The sequence below is a fragment of the Theobroma cacao genome, chromosome 8 (genome assembly GCF_000208745.1).
Source record: "Theobroma cacao cultivar B97-61/B2 chromosome 8, Criollo_cocoa_genome_V2, whole genome shotgun sequence".
Lineage (NCBI taxonomy): Eukaryota > Viridiplantae > Streptophyta > Magnoliopsida > Malvales > Malvaceae > Theobroma > Theobroma cacao.
This window is the reverse complement of record NC_030857.1, coordinates 6019350-6037780: the sequence shown is the minus strand read 5'-3', so window position 1 is coordinate 6037780 and position 18431 is coordinate 6019350. Positions and strand designations below refer to the sequence as shown.

Sequence of the window (18431 nt, the reverse complement as noted above, 5' to 3'; positions counted from 1 at the left end):
CATGCTAATTGAGATATGAACTGTTATAGCACTTAAGCTTTGGATGCGGATCCTGTCATGCCAATAACAAGTATCATAATTCATTATCAGTTTGTGATGAAGATAAAGGATCCAACCTATAAATCATCCTAAGTTGCTTCACATGGTCTTTGCATAGAGAATTTGTAGACCGTATTTTTCATACACAAATGAGTAATGCGCCAGATAATCTTAATGAATGGAAAAATGATAGCCCTTGGGAATCCTTGCGGACTATATTTTTGTTTGGGTACGAGAAGGGGGTTGCTAGGTAAAGCAATAAAAATTTGAACAAAATCAGTTTGCATTGAGTGTCGGATAAAAATGTCCCAGACACCAGATAAGAGATTGAAACATTACAGGAATGTTGAAAGCTAAAGGGTTTGCAGCCTTATTCAAGGTGATTATAATATCAAATATATTTTATTCAATGTATCAGGCGACACTAACACATCTTTTTGCATTAGGTTTTGGAGCTAGAAGGACCTTCTCAATTTATGCTTCTCAATTTATAGAGCAAAAACCAATTTTCTTTGCTAAAACCCTGCATACAGATAATTCATTACTTGATATATTGCTAAGAAAACAGTATCTGATTTCTCATTTAGCATTTGCATTTTAACACTCCTGTTGATATTGATATAGAGAGGATTTTTCGGCAAATCCTTTTAAAACAGGTCATGTTACTAATTCTAAAGATTGACATAGAAACAGTTAATTCATGCCTTGTGTATTGAGAAGGCATTGTCAAGCATGGATGTAGGACAGCTCCCCCCTGGCAGTACACTTCAAATTATGTGTTTGCAAAACGCAAAAGCCTGTGTAAGTCAATGGAAAATCAACAAGCCTCTCTCTCTCTATAGATAGATAGATATATACACCCAACATTAATGCCCATAAAGTACGAACTAATCAAAGTCTCAGTACAAAGAGTCATCAAACCATTACAGCAGGTTGTAGATAAATAGGCCTAATTTGGGAAAAAAACATTTACCTCATCACTCTGTAGCTTTCTCCGGAGGTAGAGCTTTGCCACTACACGTATCTCAGGTGTAACAAAATAGTGCCACGCCTAGTCAATCCTTGAGAAGGCACGATATTCAAGCTTATGCAATGCAACCTCCAATCAAGCCTCTGAAATAAAAAAAGGAATAATATATTCAGAATAAACAAAACGCACATCCATTCCACCAGTTAAGGATGAGTTTCATCCCTTTGAAACAAAGACATGTGTCACTATCTTAAAGATCTGTCACCGATATAAAAAGGTGAAGGCATTCATTGTGAACACGGCTCCCTCTCTAATTATAACACTTGTCTCTATCCTTGCTCTCCCTAAATACCCTAAATAATTACTGATCATCGAGATTACAATTCTCAATTTTGTGCATGTAACATTATCTACTCTTGGGTATCATTGCACTTGGTGAGCGAATGCTAAATAGAACCATAACCCATAGGCTGGAATTTGCCTAAGGCAAAGTTTTGTTGCATCAACACTTAAGTAATTAAACAAAACAGAAAAAAAATTAAATAAAATACCTGGCATTCGCTACCACAGTACCATACAAACTGACAGGCTGAACACTTCAAAAGGCCCTGGGATTCGAAACATCCCTTGCATACAGGAAAGGGGCTTGCTGATTCATTAACATATGGCTCTTCCCTGATGATCACTTCTCCTGAAATGCAGTTGTTACACTAGTATAAGGAAACATGAAGGTGCACATCAAAAATAAGTGTATCCCCTTTTCTTGTGGTGCTAGTAGCCCCAGTTCACCTTCAAAATAAATATTCTTAATTAAGTTCTAATCCCCATGCCAACTAAATACATATACAGAGATGTATGTATACATGAGAGTACACATACATGTACATAAATGTACATCCCCAGGCCTACTATGAATTTATACATAAATGTATGACATACATACGTATATATCCATAAACATTAAAAAATACATACACATATATAAACATATATATAAACATGCATTTTTTATTCCTGCAAGCAAGATTCATCAAAATAAGGAAATAATTTACCTACATTTTTGTTTTAATGTATTGATACACTAGATGATAAACAAAATAATAGATCACCAAGAGTTCAAGGCATAAAAAGATCAGTAAAAGGAAAAGAAAAGATCATTGACAAGCTACAAAAAAAGAGTAAAAAATAGGGAAAAAAAAAACCAAATATTCACGTCTCAAAACTATTGTCTAATTCAATACAACTCCTTTGTTTTTCCTTTCTGGGCACGTTTGCACTTCTCTTCCATGCAAGACAACTCTTCTTTCTTTTTGCCTTTTTAATGCAAAAGGTGAAGCAAGGCCTGACTTTGGTTAAAGCCACCTAAGCAATAAGCAAGGGCTTTAGTTCTCAAATTTAAAAAAGTTCATATTTTTATATTATAATAATATAATTAATTATTTATCTATTTTCTCATGTCTAATAAATATTTGTTTTCTTTCATTTCTATATTTTTATTAATTCTGAACTAATTGTCTTATTTTTTATTAAAAATATATAAAAATTTAAAATAATTAATAAAATGATATATTCTCTCACTTTTCTAAATATGTACCTAACAAACTCAATTTTTTATTACTTTTCAATTCCTACAATTCTATTAATTTTATTATTTTTTCTATTTTCAATCAATTAACAAAAAGATGTATTTAATAATCTCCCATAATTATTTTTTTCTCACATATTTTTTCTATTTTCAATCAACTAACAATAAGATTTATTTAATGATCTCTAATAACTATTTTATTCCCTATACATAAAACCAGTTATCTTTTTTTTTTTCAATTTATAATATCCACTTGTCTTCCCTCATTTGCTTTTGTTTATTTTTAACTTTAATTTTTTTCAAAAAAATATGTAAGAAATCTGTTATGTTATTATCTTCATAAAATCATGAGTTTTATCTATGATATGTAATAAGCATTTAACAATTAGGTACTATTGTTTTAATCTTTGTAAATTTTTTACTTTAATTTAGATTTTATATTATATTGTTATATTATCTTTATGTTATGTGATAATTTATTTGAATTAAAAATTTTGATTGTTGATTTTATATTAATTATTTAAAAACTATAAAATAATTATAATAACTAAATATTTTTTATACTTTTTAATATATATTTAAATATATCAAATCAAAAATATAAATGTAATTATTTAAAACTTAAAAAAAATTCTTCATTTCAATAAAAGGCTTTATTTGATTATTTTGTTTAAAACATTTGAGTTATTGAGTCGTCTGAAGTGAAGTTTAACATTTTTTTCGCTTTCCTTCTCGTTGAGTCGTAATTATCTTGTGTAACAAGCAAACACAAGCTTCCTAATTAACATAACAACATTTTCAACTTTCTTGAAGTAGCATTTCTCTAGTCTTGACTAAGAAAAACCAAGCATAAGAGGAGAGAGAAGAACCTGGAGTGAAAGCTTTCTTTGCGAAGAGACCACGCCCTTTCGGTAGAATATAAGAAACGCTTAACCCTTCAGCTTCAGGAAAATCCTGCAACTCCAAATTCTCCATTGAAATGACGACGAATACTCTTTTCTCATAGGAATTCGCAAGTGAAAATAGAAAAACCAGGGAGCTTCCTCTTTGCTATTAATATATGTAAAAAAAATGGGAAGAGAAAGATTAGAAATGATAGGATTACGGTGCTTTTTATTTGGGGCCAGTGACAGCTAAGAGGAGCTTTGTAAATCAATGATGGTCGGATCGTAAAATAATCATAAAACTAACGGCTGTCAGATGCTGGTTACAACTTACAAGAGGGAGATAACGGCTGTTACCCTTGATTTTGCTTGTTAATACATTTTTATTAGAAATTAAATGTCACCCTAGATTTGAGATTTTCAAGAGTTAGCATATATATTCTGGCCAACAAAAGAGAGTCACTATATATCACAAACTTTAATCATTTGATTATAAACGTAGAACAGCACTAATACAACTGAATCTTACTAAAAATTTCATCATCAAATGAAATAATTTTTTTCCTTTTTTCAATAGGTTTTCAGATATATAAAATAAGATAATTTCTTTTTTCATCTTGTAAACTTAATCCACTCGAACATGCTCGGGGAAAACCAAACGCATGGCTTCCGACTATCGAACCGACGGAACAACTGAATCACTCCCAGATCAACTTTTATGCTTCACATGATGACAATGCTAATGACAGTAGTGAAGTAGTTTACTACTCCTTACATGAAAGCGTGTAAGAAGCTTCAGCACGAGCTTCCTCCAACTTCATCAAGAGTTCTTTCATAAATGGAGTGTTTGTCCCATGAGTGATTCTCAGTATGTCAACTGCCTTGGTCAATGATTTGATAGCGTCATCTGTCTCTCCAAGCAACCTGCCGTGATTAATATCAAAGTTGTTTATGATTCAAAAGAGTAAAAAATATCAGTAATCATATCAAGGGGAGGGTTGAGGTGATGTGAAAGTTGCCAATTTCATGATTCAAGCAGCCCAGATTGAATCTTCATTAAAGGAACGTCATGCAGGCAGTTCATGCCCACTCATTGACCCATGAAAGATCAATAAAACAACTGTCCAGTGCATTTTTTAAATAAGCTGTTTCCAAAGCCTCAACCTACAATGAAAAGAATGGATATTTTCCTCTAAAAGACCTCGCATAAAGCTTGCCAGGGCCAAGGAAAGTTGCTAAAAGATACTTTCACTGTGGCTTTTAACAGAACTCTATAAGTAACAATACCATGTCATTAACCAATCGATCAGAGTGATGTAGTTACTGATTTTTGGTTATGTTCCTGCATGAGCACAGCTATAAAGATAATGAACTGAGGTGGATTTCACATTCATGTTAGGCACACAAAAGTAGTTTAGCCGTTATAAGGTCCCAAGAGGCAACTTTGTAAAGCAAGTTATGGATTCTGTCTATTTTATAAAATTGATAAGTATTTTAAGGAATTAACATATATTTTTTAAAAGAAAAATAGGGGAAAGAAAGAAGTGCACTGGAGAATGAAGAAAATAACAAAGTCAAGAAAATTTCTAACCACTCAAGCTTTCCACAACTGTAGTATTGTAATCCTAGTAAAGGATGAAATCCTGGATAGACCCCTGCAATGAAACAGAAAGGTAAGTTCAGGATGCCAGTAATTTCTCAACTCAGGAACATTAAACTGTATCTAATTTAGGCTAAATTTTATCAACACTTGTACTGGAGTTTTCAGGCCAAATTGAAAACATCACAGGTGTGAACTAGGACTATGAATGCACTTTTAGGTTACTCCTATAGATTAAAACCACTAGATTGGGTTGCTAAACTCATGAGATATTGAAAAAGAAAAAAAAAAATCTTGATGCATCTGGCTTATGTTGTAAGTGAGGAAGCGAAACTAAAGTTTCTTGTCTCTTCCCCCTCCGAATACCATGACAAGTGAGAAAAGTGAACAACTTAAGTAGATGTGTAATTAGTTTCTTGTCAAAGATTTAAGTTGAAATAAGACATACTTTCATACACTGGAATGGTTAATCTGCAAAATGTCAAAGCTTCTTTCCACTCTTCCAGCTGCACTAGTATCTGCATGAATTGATCCATTTTTATCAGAACCACAAGTCAACTCAATTAATATTGCAAAAAAACCAATATTATTTTACCAAATGATGTTTGACAGAACAGGAAAAAAAAGTATTGCATTCAGTTTAGCTTCAAACTTAGTTAGCCATTCATCAGATCAAAAGTACAAAGAAAAACATATTTACATGGACCATTAGATGATAAAAAACAAATCAGCAGTAAGAATCATGACGCTCTATTATACAAAATTGAATCATCTTTAGATTGATTACTCCAAGAGAAATCGATAGATAGACATAAAAACACACACACACACACATGCACACAGAAAAGCATAAGTTTCTTCAACCTATATTCTGCTCTAAGATGTCAACATGACTCAAGGAAGTACCTCATGAAGTTTTTCCCAAGTTCGCATCAAACTGATTGAAAAAGGATGGCATACTTCTTTCTGGAGTTTTTCAATATTTTTATACAAAATCATGGCATCCTGGGGATCTGAACTTTAAGTTAAGAATCAAATTTCATCTATTTCTTTCTATGAATGCACATAAACATTGTTCCCAGATGATATTAATTCACCAAAGACAAAATTATTTACTCAAACAGTGGCATCGGAAATGAGATTAAAATTAGAATATCAAAACAAGTAACCAACTGCAAAATTATATTTCAACTTTATAAAATTGAAGTACCACCAAAGGTGATTAGTTCCTTGACATAAAAAAGTAGAGAAGGATATTGCCAGAGGAAGTAGACTTAGGAGCCTTGTCCAACAATGCTTTGATATCACGTGATTTCTTTCTTATCTCTTCCTTGTTTCTAGTGAGGCCACACTGTTGGCAAACAAATCCTTTGTCATCTGCATATCCAAACTTCAAAATGTGTAAAATTTTGTCTAGGTCATTTTGGGTGGCTTTAATTACATATTGTCACATACCAGATTCTCTAAGCAAGAAGCCACTGCATCTGTTGTCCCTGCACCGATAACCCTCCAGAATTGCACTTTCTTGGATATCATCATGTTGACCCTTCAACAGTATACAAGCACCGATTAATCAGTGAAATGAAAAATGTCCATTCCAAAAGCAAATATGTTACATGCTAAAAGAATAAAAAATGTGATAGAGCAAGTACCACTTTGATACAGCAGGGACATGTACAAGTGAAAAGGTATTGTTCTTTGAGAGTCTTTTGCCGAGTAATGGTACTTGTAGCAGTCTCTATATAACTGATCAATATCTTAGGAAATACAAGAAAAGGAATAGCACATTCAGTTGCAATATCAAAGGATTATTCTAATTATATCTTCTGGAATATCTATGGTTAATTGAAACTTGAACATGCTCTAGTAGTTCCTCTCTGTTTCTTTGTCATAAGACTAGTATTCAGCTTGAAGCTGGTTCAAGCTTCAGATAAAAGTTGCAAAGAAAAGAACAATGAGATTCCAAGAGAAAGAGCATAAAATAGATGTCATAACAAATTGCAGCTGCATTGCGCCACAAATAAATTACAAGGCTAAAAGCTGAAATGCTCTCCATTGAACATCTAGAAACCTTTTTCCACCGTGAGCAAGCATTTTAGCCCTATGCATAACCTAGCTTTGGCAAGACAACATCCAGAAATTTTCATTGATGGTTTATCAGGTATGATCCAGAAAAGAAAGAACATAGAGCAAAACTAAGCCTACTATCACTTCACATAACTGGAAAGAATAAATCTGCAATAATAGCTGGCAGAGCTACAAGCTGTGGGAGCACCATGTAATGATATTATTGAATAAAAGAATTATGGAAAAAAAATAATGAGGCCATAATTAAAACATAACAGAAAAACCAAATCATTTAAATCGTATTGGTGCTATCTTCACAGACATCATGATGGTACAAGCTCCACATAAGAAGAAAAGATGACAGGTATGATTTAAAGTAACTAAATAACAAAAATAATTCTAAGCTCTAGCTTGCCCTTGACCAAACTTGGCGTCCCAAGAAATTGAACCTTACTACAGGGTGTTCTTCTATATATTTGACAAACAGACTAACCATTTTTTGACCCCTAATCTGAAGAAGACATCCTAATACATCAGTTCCTAGCATAAAAAAATGTAAAATGAAAAATTTCTCACCTCAGCATCTTTGGGTATATGTTGCACAGCACGTACTAAAGCCAACCTTCCCTCAAATACCAAGACAGAATTTGGCAAGCAGCTACAGCAGGGGAATTGTTTAGTGAATCAAAGATCACTAGAAAGGAAACCATACTGCATGAATCTGTAAGCATAATTACCTGTGGTTGATAATGGAAATAACAGGATACAATCCTGTCCCCAGGGGTCTCAATTCACTGTCACAAATCGTATGTGCATTACATGCAATCTGCAATTTTCAGAATCAATAGATCAGTATATCTGTCTATCTAGTGTAGAAAGATATTGCTAAGATTTTTTTCCTCACTTTGGTGAAAGAATTAGAGACTATTTACGTGACAAAGAGCAATTTAAAAGAAACCGGAAATTACACTGTAATAAATTCCCACATTGCTTATTTAGGCCATTCGTACTTTTGCATGAACTTTGGATTGAATATCCATCAAATTACAACATAACTTAGACAACCTTGCTCCTTTCTGCAAATTGTTTTAAGTAAGCCTCAGGTTTCAACATAAGCTTGCACTCTTCCTGTTGTTTTGAAATTTAAAAGAAGAGATTTTAATGATTAAACAGAGAAACATCACATGGAAGAAATGTAAGACTGCTCCCATAGTACCTAGATATAACGTATTCTTTCTTGGATGGAGGGAGGAAGGGCAAGCATACCAAAAACAATGCTTTCAAGTAATTATGCTTCAAATATAATAAATGACTAAGACATTAGCTTAAATTGACTCAAAGATGGACCTTGGAAAAGTTTTCAGCAATCTCTTTTATGTCGATGTCAGGGCACCCAAGAATCAAGTTAACAAGGTTGGCCATCTGTGCGTACAACACTAGCTGCTTCTCATCGATATCCAACATGTCTTTCCCGAATTTAAGGCTAAACAAAATAGTTGAGCAGCAGAATTATAAATCAGAAAAGATATTCTACCAAAATGGACTAAATCCAATGATAAAGAAAGGATACGAGAAACCAATTGCTCCACCAAATTGTAATTGTCTATAGCAGTAACAGGGATGACCTGGAAATCTTAAGGAATTATTAAATAATACCCCAGAAAAAAAAAAAAGCTCATAACTTATAATTGTCACATATGAAACAATAATAACCAGCCCCATTACCCTTTCACTTTGCAATTTTCTCCTAAGGTAAAGTTTCACCATCATCCGGATAGTAGGCGTAACAGACTTCCTCCTTTCCTTGTCAAGCTTAGCAAGTGCCTGGCATTCCAGTCGATGCAACTTCCACTCGAGCTTCTGTAAATAGACATTAACCAATCAATAATTTTCAACTGATTCGATGAGAAATTCAACTAGTTGAGTTGAAACACGGTATACCTGGCAAGTGCTCCCACAGTACCAAACAACCTGACAAGCCGAGCACTTCTTGAGATTGCTTTTGCTGAAACATCCATCGCAACTTGATTCAGTTAAGGAGTTGTTTGGCACGAAAACGTATGGCTCTTGGCTTATAATTACTTCTCCTGCAAATCAAAGCTGCATTTTAAATTTTCCATTTTTTTTTCTGCACTTTACTGAAAACAAACATAGAATATTTTTAAAAAACTTATCGCATTCCCAGGCTATTGATAGATTAATTGATCAAATTTACAGAGTTTTTCTCTTTTCTTTTTTTTTTTTTTTTGAATTTGGCGGAAAGAAAACCTGGATAGAAATCCTTGGTGGTGACGAGAGAGCGGCCTTTATCGGGGAGGTTGGAAACGCTTAAGCCGCGAGCTTGAAGAGAAGCCTGCAATTGCTCCATGAACAAGCAAGAACTCGCAAGCTCTGGAAGGTTTGTTCTTGACGAACGAGGACTAATCCAGCTGCTTCGCTCGTAATTACTACGGCGTTCTACATCAAAAGAAAATTTACTGCTGCGATTGTTTCTCGTAAACAGGAGTGGGGGAAAACATACTTAATACGGCATCGTTAGGGTATATAAATTTGGAAATCAGGGCCTTAAATTGAAGATACACCCTCTTCTCTGGCGGTTCGGAAGTTTTACTAATTTTCCGATGGAGAAGCAATTACAACAATAAGATGATAGTTTTTCTTTTTTTTTTTGGTTTTAAATGTGGACTTATGATCTTGATACTTTTTGTTAGTATTTATATACATAGTTCAAGTGATAAAAGATGATAATTTTTGGAGAAAGTTTAGGTTCAAGTCAAGGTGTTACATTTATGTGTGATGTAATCATATGTATTTTTTTTATTAATCCTATATTTGAGCAATTATGTTACTAAAATGTATAAATTTTTTGCATGTTGATAAAAAATACAGATGTAAATAGATATTTTGTAATAAAGTATCTTGTATTATTTTAGCCGATATTAAATAAAATCAAGATATTATATAATTAAATTTGAGTAGAATTCAAATAATAAAATTATTACTCTAATAGGTTTGAATAGTAATTTTAAAATACCCATTTCCCAATTTGATTATAAAATAATAATTTTTAATGTTAAATTTTTATTTATATATTTATTAAAATTTATTATTTATTCTAAATATAATTTTAATTTTTAATTTATTTTTTTATAAGCTAACTTTTATTTATTAATTTAATTTTCATTATTAATATACATAAAAATTAATTCAAATTCATTTTAACTAAATATTTAATAAATAGTATTTAAAATATTTCAATAACAATTCAAAATTTTAATAAGATATTTGTAAGATTCGAATATCTTATCAAATAATATAGTTTGGATTAAGGCACTTAACAAATAATAATTACTTACCCATTACCGTCCCTAAAATTCAATAAACCTAGTTTAATCATTTATTACTTCTTTATTTTTCTCTCTTTTTTTCTAAGTTTAACTAAAAAAATATCTTAACTTAATATACCCCTTTTAAGGCGATAACAAAATTACACGTACCATAAAAAATAGATTTTAATATATATTTCATTATTGCATATGATAAAAAAATTTTAAATAATTAATTGGGCCAATTTGACCGGAGCCCAGCCCACCATGCTGGCCTTGCAGGCCTTGGCGGGAAGGTCTCGTACAATCCCGTAACTATTCAGTGACGAGCCGCATTGAAAATTAGCGTCACAGCCACTCCTCCGCTGACCGATTTCACAGGTCTTTCATCCACTACTAAAATTTGCGGTTTCAAAGGCGTCTGTGATGCCAATTCCTCGACCATCCCCGTAATAACACCCTTCATAATTTTCTCAGTCCTAAAACCTCTCACGTCACTAAAATCTTCGTCGAACTACCAGTCTTCCATGTGGCTTTGCCAAAGCATTTTTTGCATGTTGGTAAGCAGCCGTTTCCGTTTACTTTCTCCCCATATTTCTTTCTCATTCCTCTCCCTGAAAAATCACACCCCGTCAAGGCTTTCTTTCTCCGTCGCAGCCTCAGGTAATTTTCTTGCTCTCTTAAAGCCTTCATCTTTCCTTTAATCCTTAATTAATCACTTTCCCTCTTTTTTCTCAGCCATGGAGACGAGCTCGCCTTCTGCTCTATTTCTATGCGGCAAATCATCTGCCGAAACCGAAATTGCAAAGTCATTAAAAATCAACAACGCTCTTAAGCTTCCAAACGGCGGCGAAGTTTCAACTCATTTACAATCAGAGATTAGCAATTTCCAATTGGGTGAAGAGGCTTTTAATGTCAATTTGTTTCTGAATTCACTCTCGACTAACCGATTCGGTCGGAATCTTATTTGGTCCCCGCGGTTGCCTTCCACGCACGACGTAGTTTCTCAGTAAGCGAACAATCGATCGGCCAAAAAAAAATCGAAATTATTTGAAATTTTTTGTTATTTCGTGAATGCTAAAGTTTTATTTTTTGCTTTGAACAGCAATTTTTGTGAGCTTCCAATTGGTGCAGCTTGTGTAGCTGATGTTCAGTTTAAAGGGCGAGGTAAGGTTCGTTTGGTTGCTACTTCAAGAGGCTCAAAAACAGCAGTAAATAATAATTTTGAATTATTAAAAATTGAATCTTGCATTTAAGTTTTTTTGTTTGGTATTAATGAATATGATTTTGTAAATGTTTCGAGATTTTTGCAGGTCGGTCCAAGAATGCGTGGGAGTCTCCGAGGGGATGCCTTATGTTTTCATTTACTTTAGAAATGGAGGATGGAAAAATTGTGCCTTTGGTACAATATGTAGTGTCTCTAGCTCTGACGGAGGCTATAAAGGATATTTGCGATCGGGAAGTAAGCCTTTCTTCTTTCCCTTTTACTACCGATAAAGACTTATTTTTCCTTAAAAGATGAATGCCATTGAATGAAAAGGATGTATAGTCCATAATTGGTATGCATCAACTTCAAATTCAAAGGTTTAACTTAGAGTGCACATCTTAGGAAATTACCAAGTCGAAGCTGAAGAGTGGAAAATGTTAATTATTCTTTGATAATTCACATCTGTTGCCATTCTTATTTTGCAAATTATTCTTTGGTATGAACCTGAAGTTTAGATTTTGATAGACTTCTTTTTCCAAAAATCTTTTCAGGGCTTCCCATGTCTTGATGTTAGAATCAAGTGGCCAAATGATCTGTACTTAAATGGCCTTAAAGTTGGAGGCATTCTCTGCACATCAACATATAAATCAAAGAAGTTCAATGTCAGTTCTGGTAAAAGTACTTATTCCTTTGAGTGCCAATAATCAAATTCAGTGTGACTATCTATGCTTCTGTCTGTATCTTTAAATCCCTAGATTCACTGGCAGAGCCACTGATAAATTTTAAGCTTGAGGGACTGAGACCCTTAAATTTTCTTGAAAGTTGATTATTTATCTTTGAAGATGCTCATAAGCTGAAAATATATTGACTTCAATCCCCAGTAGCTCTGTTATGCCACTGCACCTGTGCAGGCATTTGCAGCAGCATCCTTGCTTCTGCTCTCACATGGAAAATTCTTGCTTCACTATGGGTAGACTATTGATCTATTGAAGCACATTCTGCATTTGAAAATAGGATTTTGCTGGCCTTATTTTATTTATATACCATATGTGCATGATGAAGCTTACAAATCACTGGATGTTCTTGCAGGTGTAGGTTTGAATGTTGATAATGAGAAACCAACGACATGCTTGAATGCAGTATTAAAAGAGCTGTCTACTACTTCTAACAAATTTAGAAGAGAAGATATCATGGCTGCCTTCTTTAATAAATTTGAGATGTTATATGATATTTTCTTAAATCAAGGTGAGTCATTCTTTTGGTTCTCTCTATAATCTCCTGGGTCATATGTGTAAATATGCATTTACTCTGTCGAATTTGGTTGTTCTTAAAATGAGCATTGTGCAATTTTCATTCTCATGCTAAAACTATTTCCATAAGTTTCCAACAGACAGTGGTTCACTGAAATGCTAGGAAAATGGTCATTGGTGCTACCATTAATTCTCAATTACTTATAGGTTGTGGAATTTGGATCACCTTTTGTGAATAAGAGACAGCAGCTGCATCTTCCTGATTCTGCCCTCTGATGCATACACATTATTCTCCATTATCCAACCCCCCCCCCCCCCCCTCCGCCCTTCATTTTCTCTGATACACTGACAACTCATCAAGTGGAACCTATATCTTCAATTTAGAATGTTTGTTGTCTAAGTTGTGAAACAAATTGGGAATCTGTTTTAGACAAACGATATACCATATTTATCAATGTGTATTAATTGTGTTGCATAGCTTTCAGTACCACTAATAACTTCTAGTTTTCTTTTTGGGGGTCACATAACATGCAGGATTTCAAACTCTAGAGGAGCTTTACTATAGAACATGGCTTCATAGGTGAATTTTCTTTTATTATTTTCATCTTTCATTTATGTGTTGTATTATCTAGTAAAAACCTTTGTGGTTTTAATAGTGCAAGGAAAGGTGCTATTAGCTAGTTATGGTCCCAGCGCTTTACTATATAACATGACTCCATAGGTGAACTTTCTTTCATAATTTATATCTTTCTTTCAGTGTGTATTATCTATTAATTTTTTTTTTTAGTTTTCATAGAGTAAGGAAAGGGATTATTAGCTACTTATGGTCCCATCAAAATAGGGTCCTGGAACTGTGGGCCTGTGAGACTGGCTTTGGCAGTTTTACCTTTAGCATTTTATACTAAGTGGTTGTTTTAATGATTTAGGGGACTGCTGTTGCACTTGTCAGCCTTAGTCTTTTATTATTGCATGAGCAGTTGCCTTTGGTTACATCAGTATGAATTCTAATAAAATCCTAAGCTTTCCTAATATATAGGAGAACCTTAAACCTTAATCACTTATTAAAAAAAAAAGCGAAAACATTAATTAAACCTTAAAGATAAGAGATGTATGCCTACGTAAACCATCCTTTGCTGAACTTGGTTGTACAAGTTTGTAACACAAGTGGGGGCATTAAGGTGGCTGGCTGAATGCGATAGAGATGGATTCTTGCATCGGAATTGCCTACCTTGCAGGATTTTCCATCCAAGAGAGATTAAAGAACTTATCCCTCCCTCTCCCCCCACCCCACGCGTACACACACGCACAAAGAAGAAGAAGAAGAAGAAATATTTTAGAAAGAGGTTTTCATGTGGATGGCCATCTTGTCCAAAGAATAAAATTGTGGTCAACTTATTCTTCTATGACCATTAAGTCAATAGAAGCTGATGAAGTTACTTGTCTCAAGAATTAAATTCAACTTGAACAGCCTTTTAGCATTAATGTGTGTATCTCTATGTTGATCTTTTTTCCATTAACTTTAATAAAGTTCCCTGTGTGTGTTTGTACAGCCAGCTTTTTGTTTTTCTTAATTGAAGCAACCCTACTAAGATGAAACTTTTCCATCATTTATGGCATGCATATATATTCTAAAGCTGTTTTTATAGGTATGTGAGTTTATTTTATATTGAATTGGCCATGCAGTGGGCAGAGAGTTATTGTGCAGGAAAAGAATGAGGATAGAATTGTGGAAAATGTGGTCACGATCCAGGTATGGCAGACCTGAAAGGTTTACTGCATAAGTTTCTGACTTGTCCTTTCTTGACATTTGCATATGCAGGTGTCTGCTTGCGGGTATAATTGTAAAAGAAAATAAAATGGCCTGCTAAATGATTAAATCTTTTAAGTTCGTACTTAAATTTTCTGTCTTCTTACGTATGATGGGAAATCTTCTGTTTCCATAATTATCTAGTTGAAGATTTTTGTTGTGTGCTCGAAAGTAAATAATTGTCAATTAGCTTAGTGAAAGAACATACTATGCATCGTTATCCATTTTTCTCTTTTTAATGTATAATTTTTCTATTGATTGTTGGGGGAGGGAGGACTAGTCAAGAATTCATTTGTCTTTTTCATTTAGGAAAAGTTCTTGTAAAGTCTCTTGGGTAAAAGTAAACAATGCCTTGAAGAGCATCTTCATTTCAAATTTCAGACCAGAATATACAGTTTGTTTCTCTCGAGCTTTAGTCTTTGCCTTCGCATATCTGTGGGAGAAGAGAATGGAAATTCTTAGAGTAAAGGGTATAGCCAATGATCTTGTAGTAACTTAGAAAAACTTGTAATATCAATCTGAATTATTGTTGAGTGGCAATATTTGTTCCACAAACATGTTAAAGTGAACATAATTTCTTATTGCAGATGCTGTAACTTGTAATTGAGTGTGTTAGAAGTAGTATTCATTTTTTGTTTTGCAGGGTTTGACATCCTCAGGGTATTTGTTAGCTATTGGTGATGACTATCAAATGTGTGAACTTCATCCTGATGGAAACAGGTATCTTTCGTTTACTTTTTTTTATTGCAGAGGTTGCGACATCTCCCCATCTAGGGCTTTAGAATATATATCCAGTAGCTGGAAAGAAAATATTAACACAGTTCAGAATTCATTTTTCTAATTTTTAGGTAGTGCCTAATTTAGCCACCTGTAAGAACATCCAAAAAGAAAACAAAAGATTAATTATTGTGGAAAGAGGTGATAAACATGCTACACGTGGTTCCCGGAAGCTTTAATGGCTTCCTTTAAAATCGGGTAGTGTGCGAACACCGGAAGACACCAAGTTATTGACACTGATTTCCTCGTTAATCAAACCAAGTCACCACTTTCTGAAAAATTATTCTGCTCCTTGTCTGTACGGATAGCAAAAAGCCATTGAATGGTGCAAGATTTCTGACAATCCAACTTGTATGGCCCAAAAGTAAATATATGGTCCACGAATTCTGGCTCCGTCTTGCAAAATGGGCCAGTAGTGACTGGAAAAACGGGTGAAAAACTCTCTCTCTCTGCAATGTTAAGCAAGCATGTCAATGCTAAATTGAGCAATAGTATAGTATGTTCTCTCAGAAAGAAAATAATAATAATAAAATAAAATAAAGCAGGAGTATGACCAACTGGAAATTTAGGACTTGGATTGTGACTGATATGAAAGATTCATGAATTACTAAATTTTTAAGGATACAAAATTATGTATCGGAAGGTTTTTAAAGTATGAACATGCATGCATGTATACATATGCGTGCAGTGCACAAGGAGTTTCATTTTCTTTCAAGTCCAGAGGATGATCACCTTTTTAATTACACATTTTTAAATACGGTTTCTTTAGATTATCAAGTTCACAAGGTGGAAAAAGAATATGCTTTGATTCGGTGCATCCTAAGAGCATTAGATTCCCTTGTTCTAATCATCTTTGAATATAACACTTGGCAAGGCACCCATTTCATTGGCAGTAGTAGAAGTTTCCGCGTACTTTCCACATATCAGTTTCACGATTCTTTTCCGCTGTAATTAAAAAATATCGCCTCTCATGTGGCCACAGTTTTGACTTCTTCAAAGGACTGGTCAGGAGAAAACTTGAATGAAGAACATTCCACAGCACCTTCAACGGGAGGCAAACTGTCATGTTGTAACATGTGCCAAACACAGGATGCTCTCTTTCTTTTCTTTTTATGTGGTTTTTCAACTTATGTCATTATTCTCCGAAGGTTATCCATTTTTTTATTTAATATAATTTTTATTTGAATGAGATCTGGGTCTGGGTCAAACTTATATTACACAAGTCTTTGGTTTTGTTATTTAGATGAGATTTGAGTAATGGACAGTGAGTATAGAACAAATCTCATGCAATTTTGAATTCAAATCTATGCCCAATTTGTCAATCATTTGTTAGAAATTTGGTGCCTTCTTTGCTGCCTGTATGTTGATGAGAATAAATAGTTGTATGATTTGCTGTATATCTAGGATCACTTAAAAGACAGGATTATTTTAAGTGGATCAGTGTCCTGATAAACCGACCCCATTGTCTGTCCTGTGGTCGTGGGAACCTTGTCCCATCATCGCCTCCGTGTTTGCTCAACCCACCATCCCACTCCCGGTCCCCCCTTCTTCTTCCTTCGCCCCAAACCTAGCCTGGACATGGGCTTCTTACATCAAAACAAAAATGTCTTAGCAATTCAACCCGATATTATTGGAAATGCCCGCAGGCCATTGTTAAGGGGTCCATACAGCACAAATTGTCTCCATTACAGTATCAGTATGGAATTATATTTAGGTTTGGTCATCCTGAGAACGCTGCAAACGAGCTTGTGTCATATGTTTCCATTGCCGTTCACGAGAGCTTTTAGGTTCAATTTTCATTCCCCAGAGTTTAGGGGTCCCTCAAATTTGTACAAAAAAACAACATACATCAGCTCTTAAGCTTTGCAGCTTTTGTCTGCCTCCAGCTTGTCTTGCATGCAATGAAATGAGTTGTAACCCAACATTTATACATGGTAGGATGATATGGCATGAACCTATCGTGTTAATAACCAAAAAAATAAAAATAAATAAAGTTTGTGTCTTGCTGTTTAGAGCTTGTTTGCTGTTCACCACACAGTCAACATTGTATTGTGATTGTCATACTTGGCTGCCTGTTGAGAAACTGTGACTGTGGAAACAAACAAATGCCTTACAGCCAAATCATGTGGGTAAATTCATGATGGTGACAAATGGTGCTTTTTATCAATTTCTTTTTCTGCTCAAAATGATATCTTCCCCTCTTGTATCTTTGATTTGTTTCTTCCATTCCAAAAGGGGTGATGAAATTGAAATGAGTTGTAACTTTCATGGCTTTTAATTTACTTTAATTTTATTTTATCTGGGATATATTGCTTTTTCTGAACTGTGAGTAAAACAACAGCTGTAAAATTGAAGAAAGCACATGATCCACATTTAATAATTATGGCTGTGGGCTTTTACTCCATGGAAATTCAACCAAAATTCACCAAAAGTGATTCCTGGTATTTTTTACTACTTTTAACATGGATCCACTTTCATTTGCGGATAAAATAAGATTTTGAGTTAAATAAAGCTATCTTGATGCCATTTAGTAGGCTGTTAATGCCTACATTTAGGGTTTCAGAACTTTTTCTTTTCTTTTCATTAACATCCTTTGGTTTTGTCATGCTATGTATTGATAGAGATGAAAAGGCTTTTAGCATACAATTCTAAATTTGTTTTGCCAGAAAGTGAAAAAGGATTATAGAGAAGAAAGGCACTTAATCGGTGAACACTACTCTAATTAATGAAGGTAAAGTGAGATGGATTGGGTCAAGACTCAACAGATTAATTATCATAATGATAATAATCATGGTTCAGAATGTACTGAAAAGAATAAACAACCAGCGGGAAAAACAAAATGGGGATTGGAGAAGGAGAAAGTAACAGAGAAGTTGAGCCTCAGAAAAAAAAATGTGGTACGAATTAACCATGGATCTT

At 34.0% G+C, this 18431-nt stretch overlaps 3 protein-coding genes across 8 annotated transcripts; 1 reads left to right on the top strand and 2 right to left on the bottom strand.

Annotated features, from left to right (window-relative positions):
- Positions 718 to 3638, bottom strand: LOC18592273 (histone-lysine N-methyltransferase ASHR1). 2 transcript variants are annotated; one of them, XM_018125442.1, is made up of 4 exons: positions 3464 to 3638; positions 1561 to 1700; positions 1013 to 1152; positions 718 to 836 (listed from the first exon to the last, which is right to left on the bottom strand). In XM_018125442.1, the coding sequence occupies exons 1-3, from the start codon at positions 3567 to 3569 to the stop codon at positions 1054 to 1056; spliced, it is 345 nt and encodes a 114-aa protein (XP_017980931.1). In that variant the 5' UTR covers positions 3570 to 3638; the 3' UTR covers positions 718 to 836; positions 1013 to 1053. The 2 variants fall into 2 exon arrangements, with proteins under 2 accessions (XP_017980931.1, XP_017980930.1); XM_018125441.1 differs by lacking the exon at positions 718 to 836 and having other exon boundaries at positions 842 to 1152.
- Positions 3923 to 9818, bottom strand: LOC18592272 (histone-lysine N-methyltransferase ASHR1). The gene is made up of 14 exons (XM_007018907.2): positions 9414 to 9818; positions 9087 to 9232; positions 8871 to 9005; positions 8716 to 8770; positions 8493 to 8611; positions 7883 to 7971; positions 7722 to 7803; positions 6731 to 6835; positions 6534 to 6624; positions 6336 to 6455; positions 5985 to 6091; positions 5527 to 5596; positions 5070 to 5133; positions 3923 to 4402 (listed from the first exon to the last, which is right to left on the bottom strand). The coding sequence occupies exons 1-14, from the start codon at positions 9511 to 9513 to the stop codon at positions 4243 to 4245; spliced, it is 1443 nt and encodes a 480-aa protein (XP_007018969.2). The 5' UTR covers positions 9514 to 9818; the 3' UTR covers positions 3923 to 4242.
- Positions 10924 to 16848, top strand: LOC18592271 (biotin--protein ligase 2). 5 transcript variants are annotated; one of them, XM_007018903.2, is made up of 10 exons: positions 10934 to 11134; positions 11210 to 11480; positions 11577 to 11638; positions 11785 to 11933; positions 12230 to 12350; positions 12768 to 12923; positions 13463 to 13508; positions 14612 to 14678; positions 15379 to 15455; positions 16495 to 16834. In XM_007018903.2, the coding sequence occupies exons 1-10, from the start codon at positions 10999 to 11001 to the stop codon at positions 16535 to 16537; spliced, it is 1128 nt and encodes a 375-aa protein (XP_007018965.2). In that variant the 5' UTR covers positions 10934 to 10998; the 3' UTR covers positions 16538 to 16834. The 5 variants fall into 5 exon arrangements, 4 of the variants coding, with proteins under 4 accessions (XP_017981762.1, XP_017981760.1, XP_007018966.2 ...); XM_018126271.1 differs by lacking the exon at positions 16495 to 16834 and having other exon boundaries at positions 10928 to 11134; positions 15379 to 15650; XM_007018904.2 differs by lacking the exons at positions 15379 to 15455; positions 16495 to 16834 and adding an exon at positions 15045 to 15163 and having other exon boundaries at positions 10930 to 11134.

Excerpts from the sequence above, each read along its gene's own strand:
- LOC18592273 (XM_018125442.1), bottom strand. The coding sequence starts at position 3,569 with ATGGAGAATTTGGAGTTGCAGGATTTTCCTGAAGCTGAAGGGTTAAGC. Across the intron at positions 1,701-3,463 it reads AAAGAAAGCTTTCACTCCAG|GAGAAGTGATCATCAGGGAA; the intron begins GTTCTTCTCTCT and ends ACTGCATTTCAG. Across the intron at positions 1,153-1,560 it reads ACTGTGGTAGCGAATGCCAG|AGGCTTGATTGGAGGTTGCA; the intron begins GTATTTTATTTA and ends TTTTTATTTCAG.
- LOC18592272 (XM_007018907.2), bottom strand. The coding sequence starts at position 9,513 with ATGGAGCAATTGCAGGCTTCTCTTCAAGCTCGCGGCTTAAGCGTTTCC. Across the intron at positions 6,625-6,730 it reads GTCCCTGCTGTATCAAAGTG|GGTCAACATGATGATATCCA; the intron begins GTACTTGCTCTA and ends ATACTGTTGAAG. Across the intron at positions 5,134-5,526 it reads AACCATTCCAGTGTATGAAA|GGGTCTATCCAGGATTTCAT; the intron begins GTATGTCTTATT and ends GTTTCATTGCAG.
- LOC18592271 (XM_018126271.1), top strand. The coding sequence starts at position 10,999 with ATGTGGCTTTGCCAAAGCATTTTTTGCATGTTGGTAAGCAGCCGTTTC. Across the intron at positions 11,639-11,784 it reads TGTTCAGTTTAAAGGGCGAG|GTCGGTCCAAGAATGCGTGG; the intron begins GTAAGGTTCGTT and ends AGATTTTTGCAG. Across the intron at positions 12,351-12,767 it reads GAAGTTCAATGTCAGTTCTG|GTGTAGGTTTGAATGTTGAT; the intron begins GTAAAAGTACTT and ends ATGTTCTTGCAG.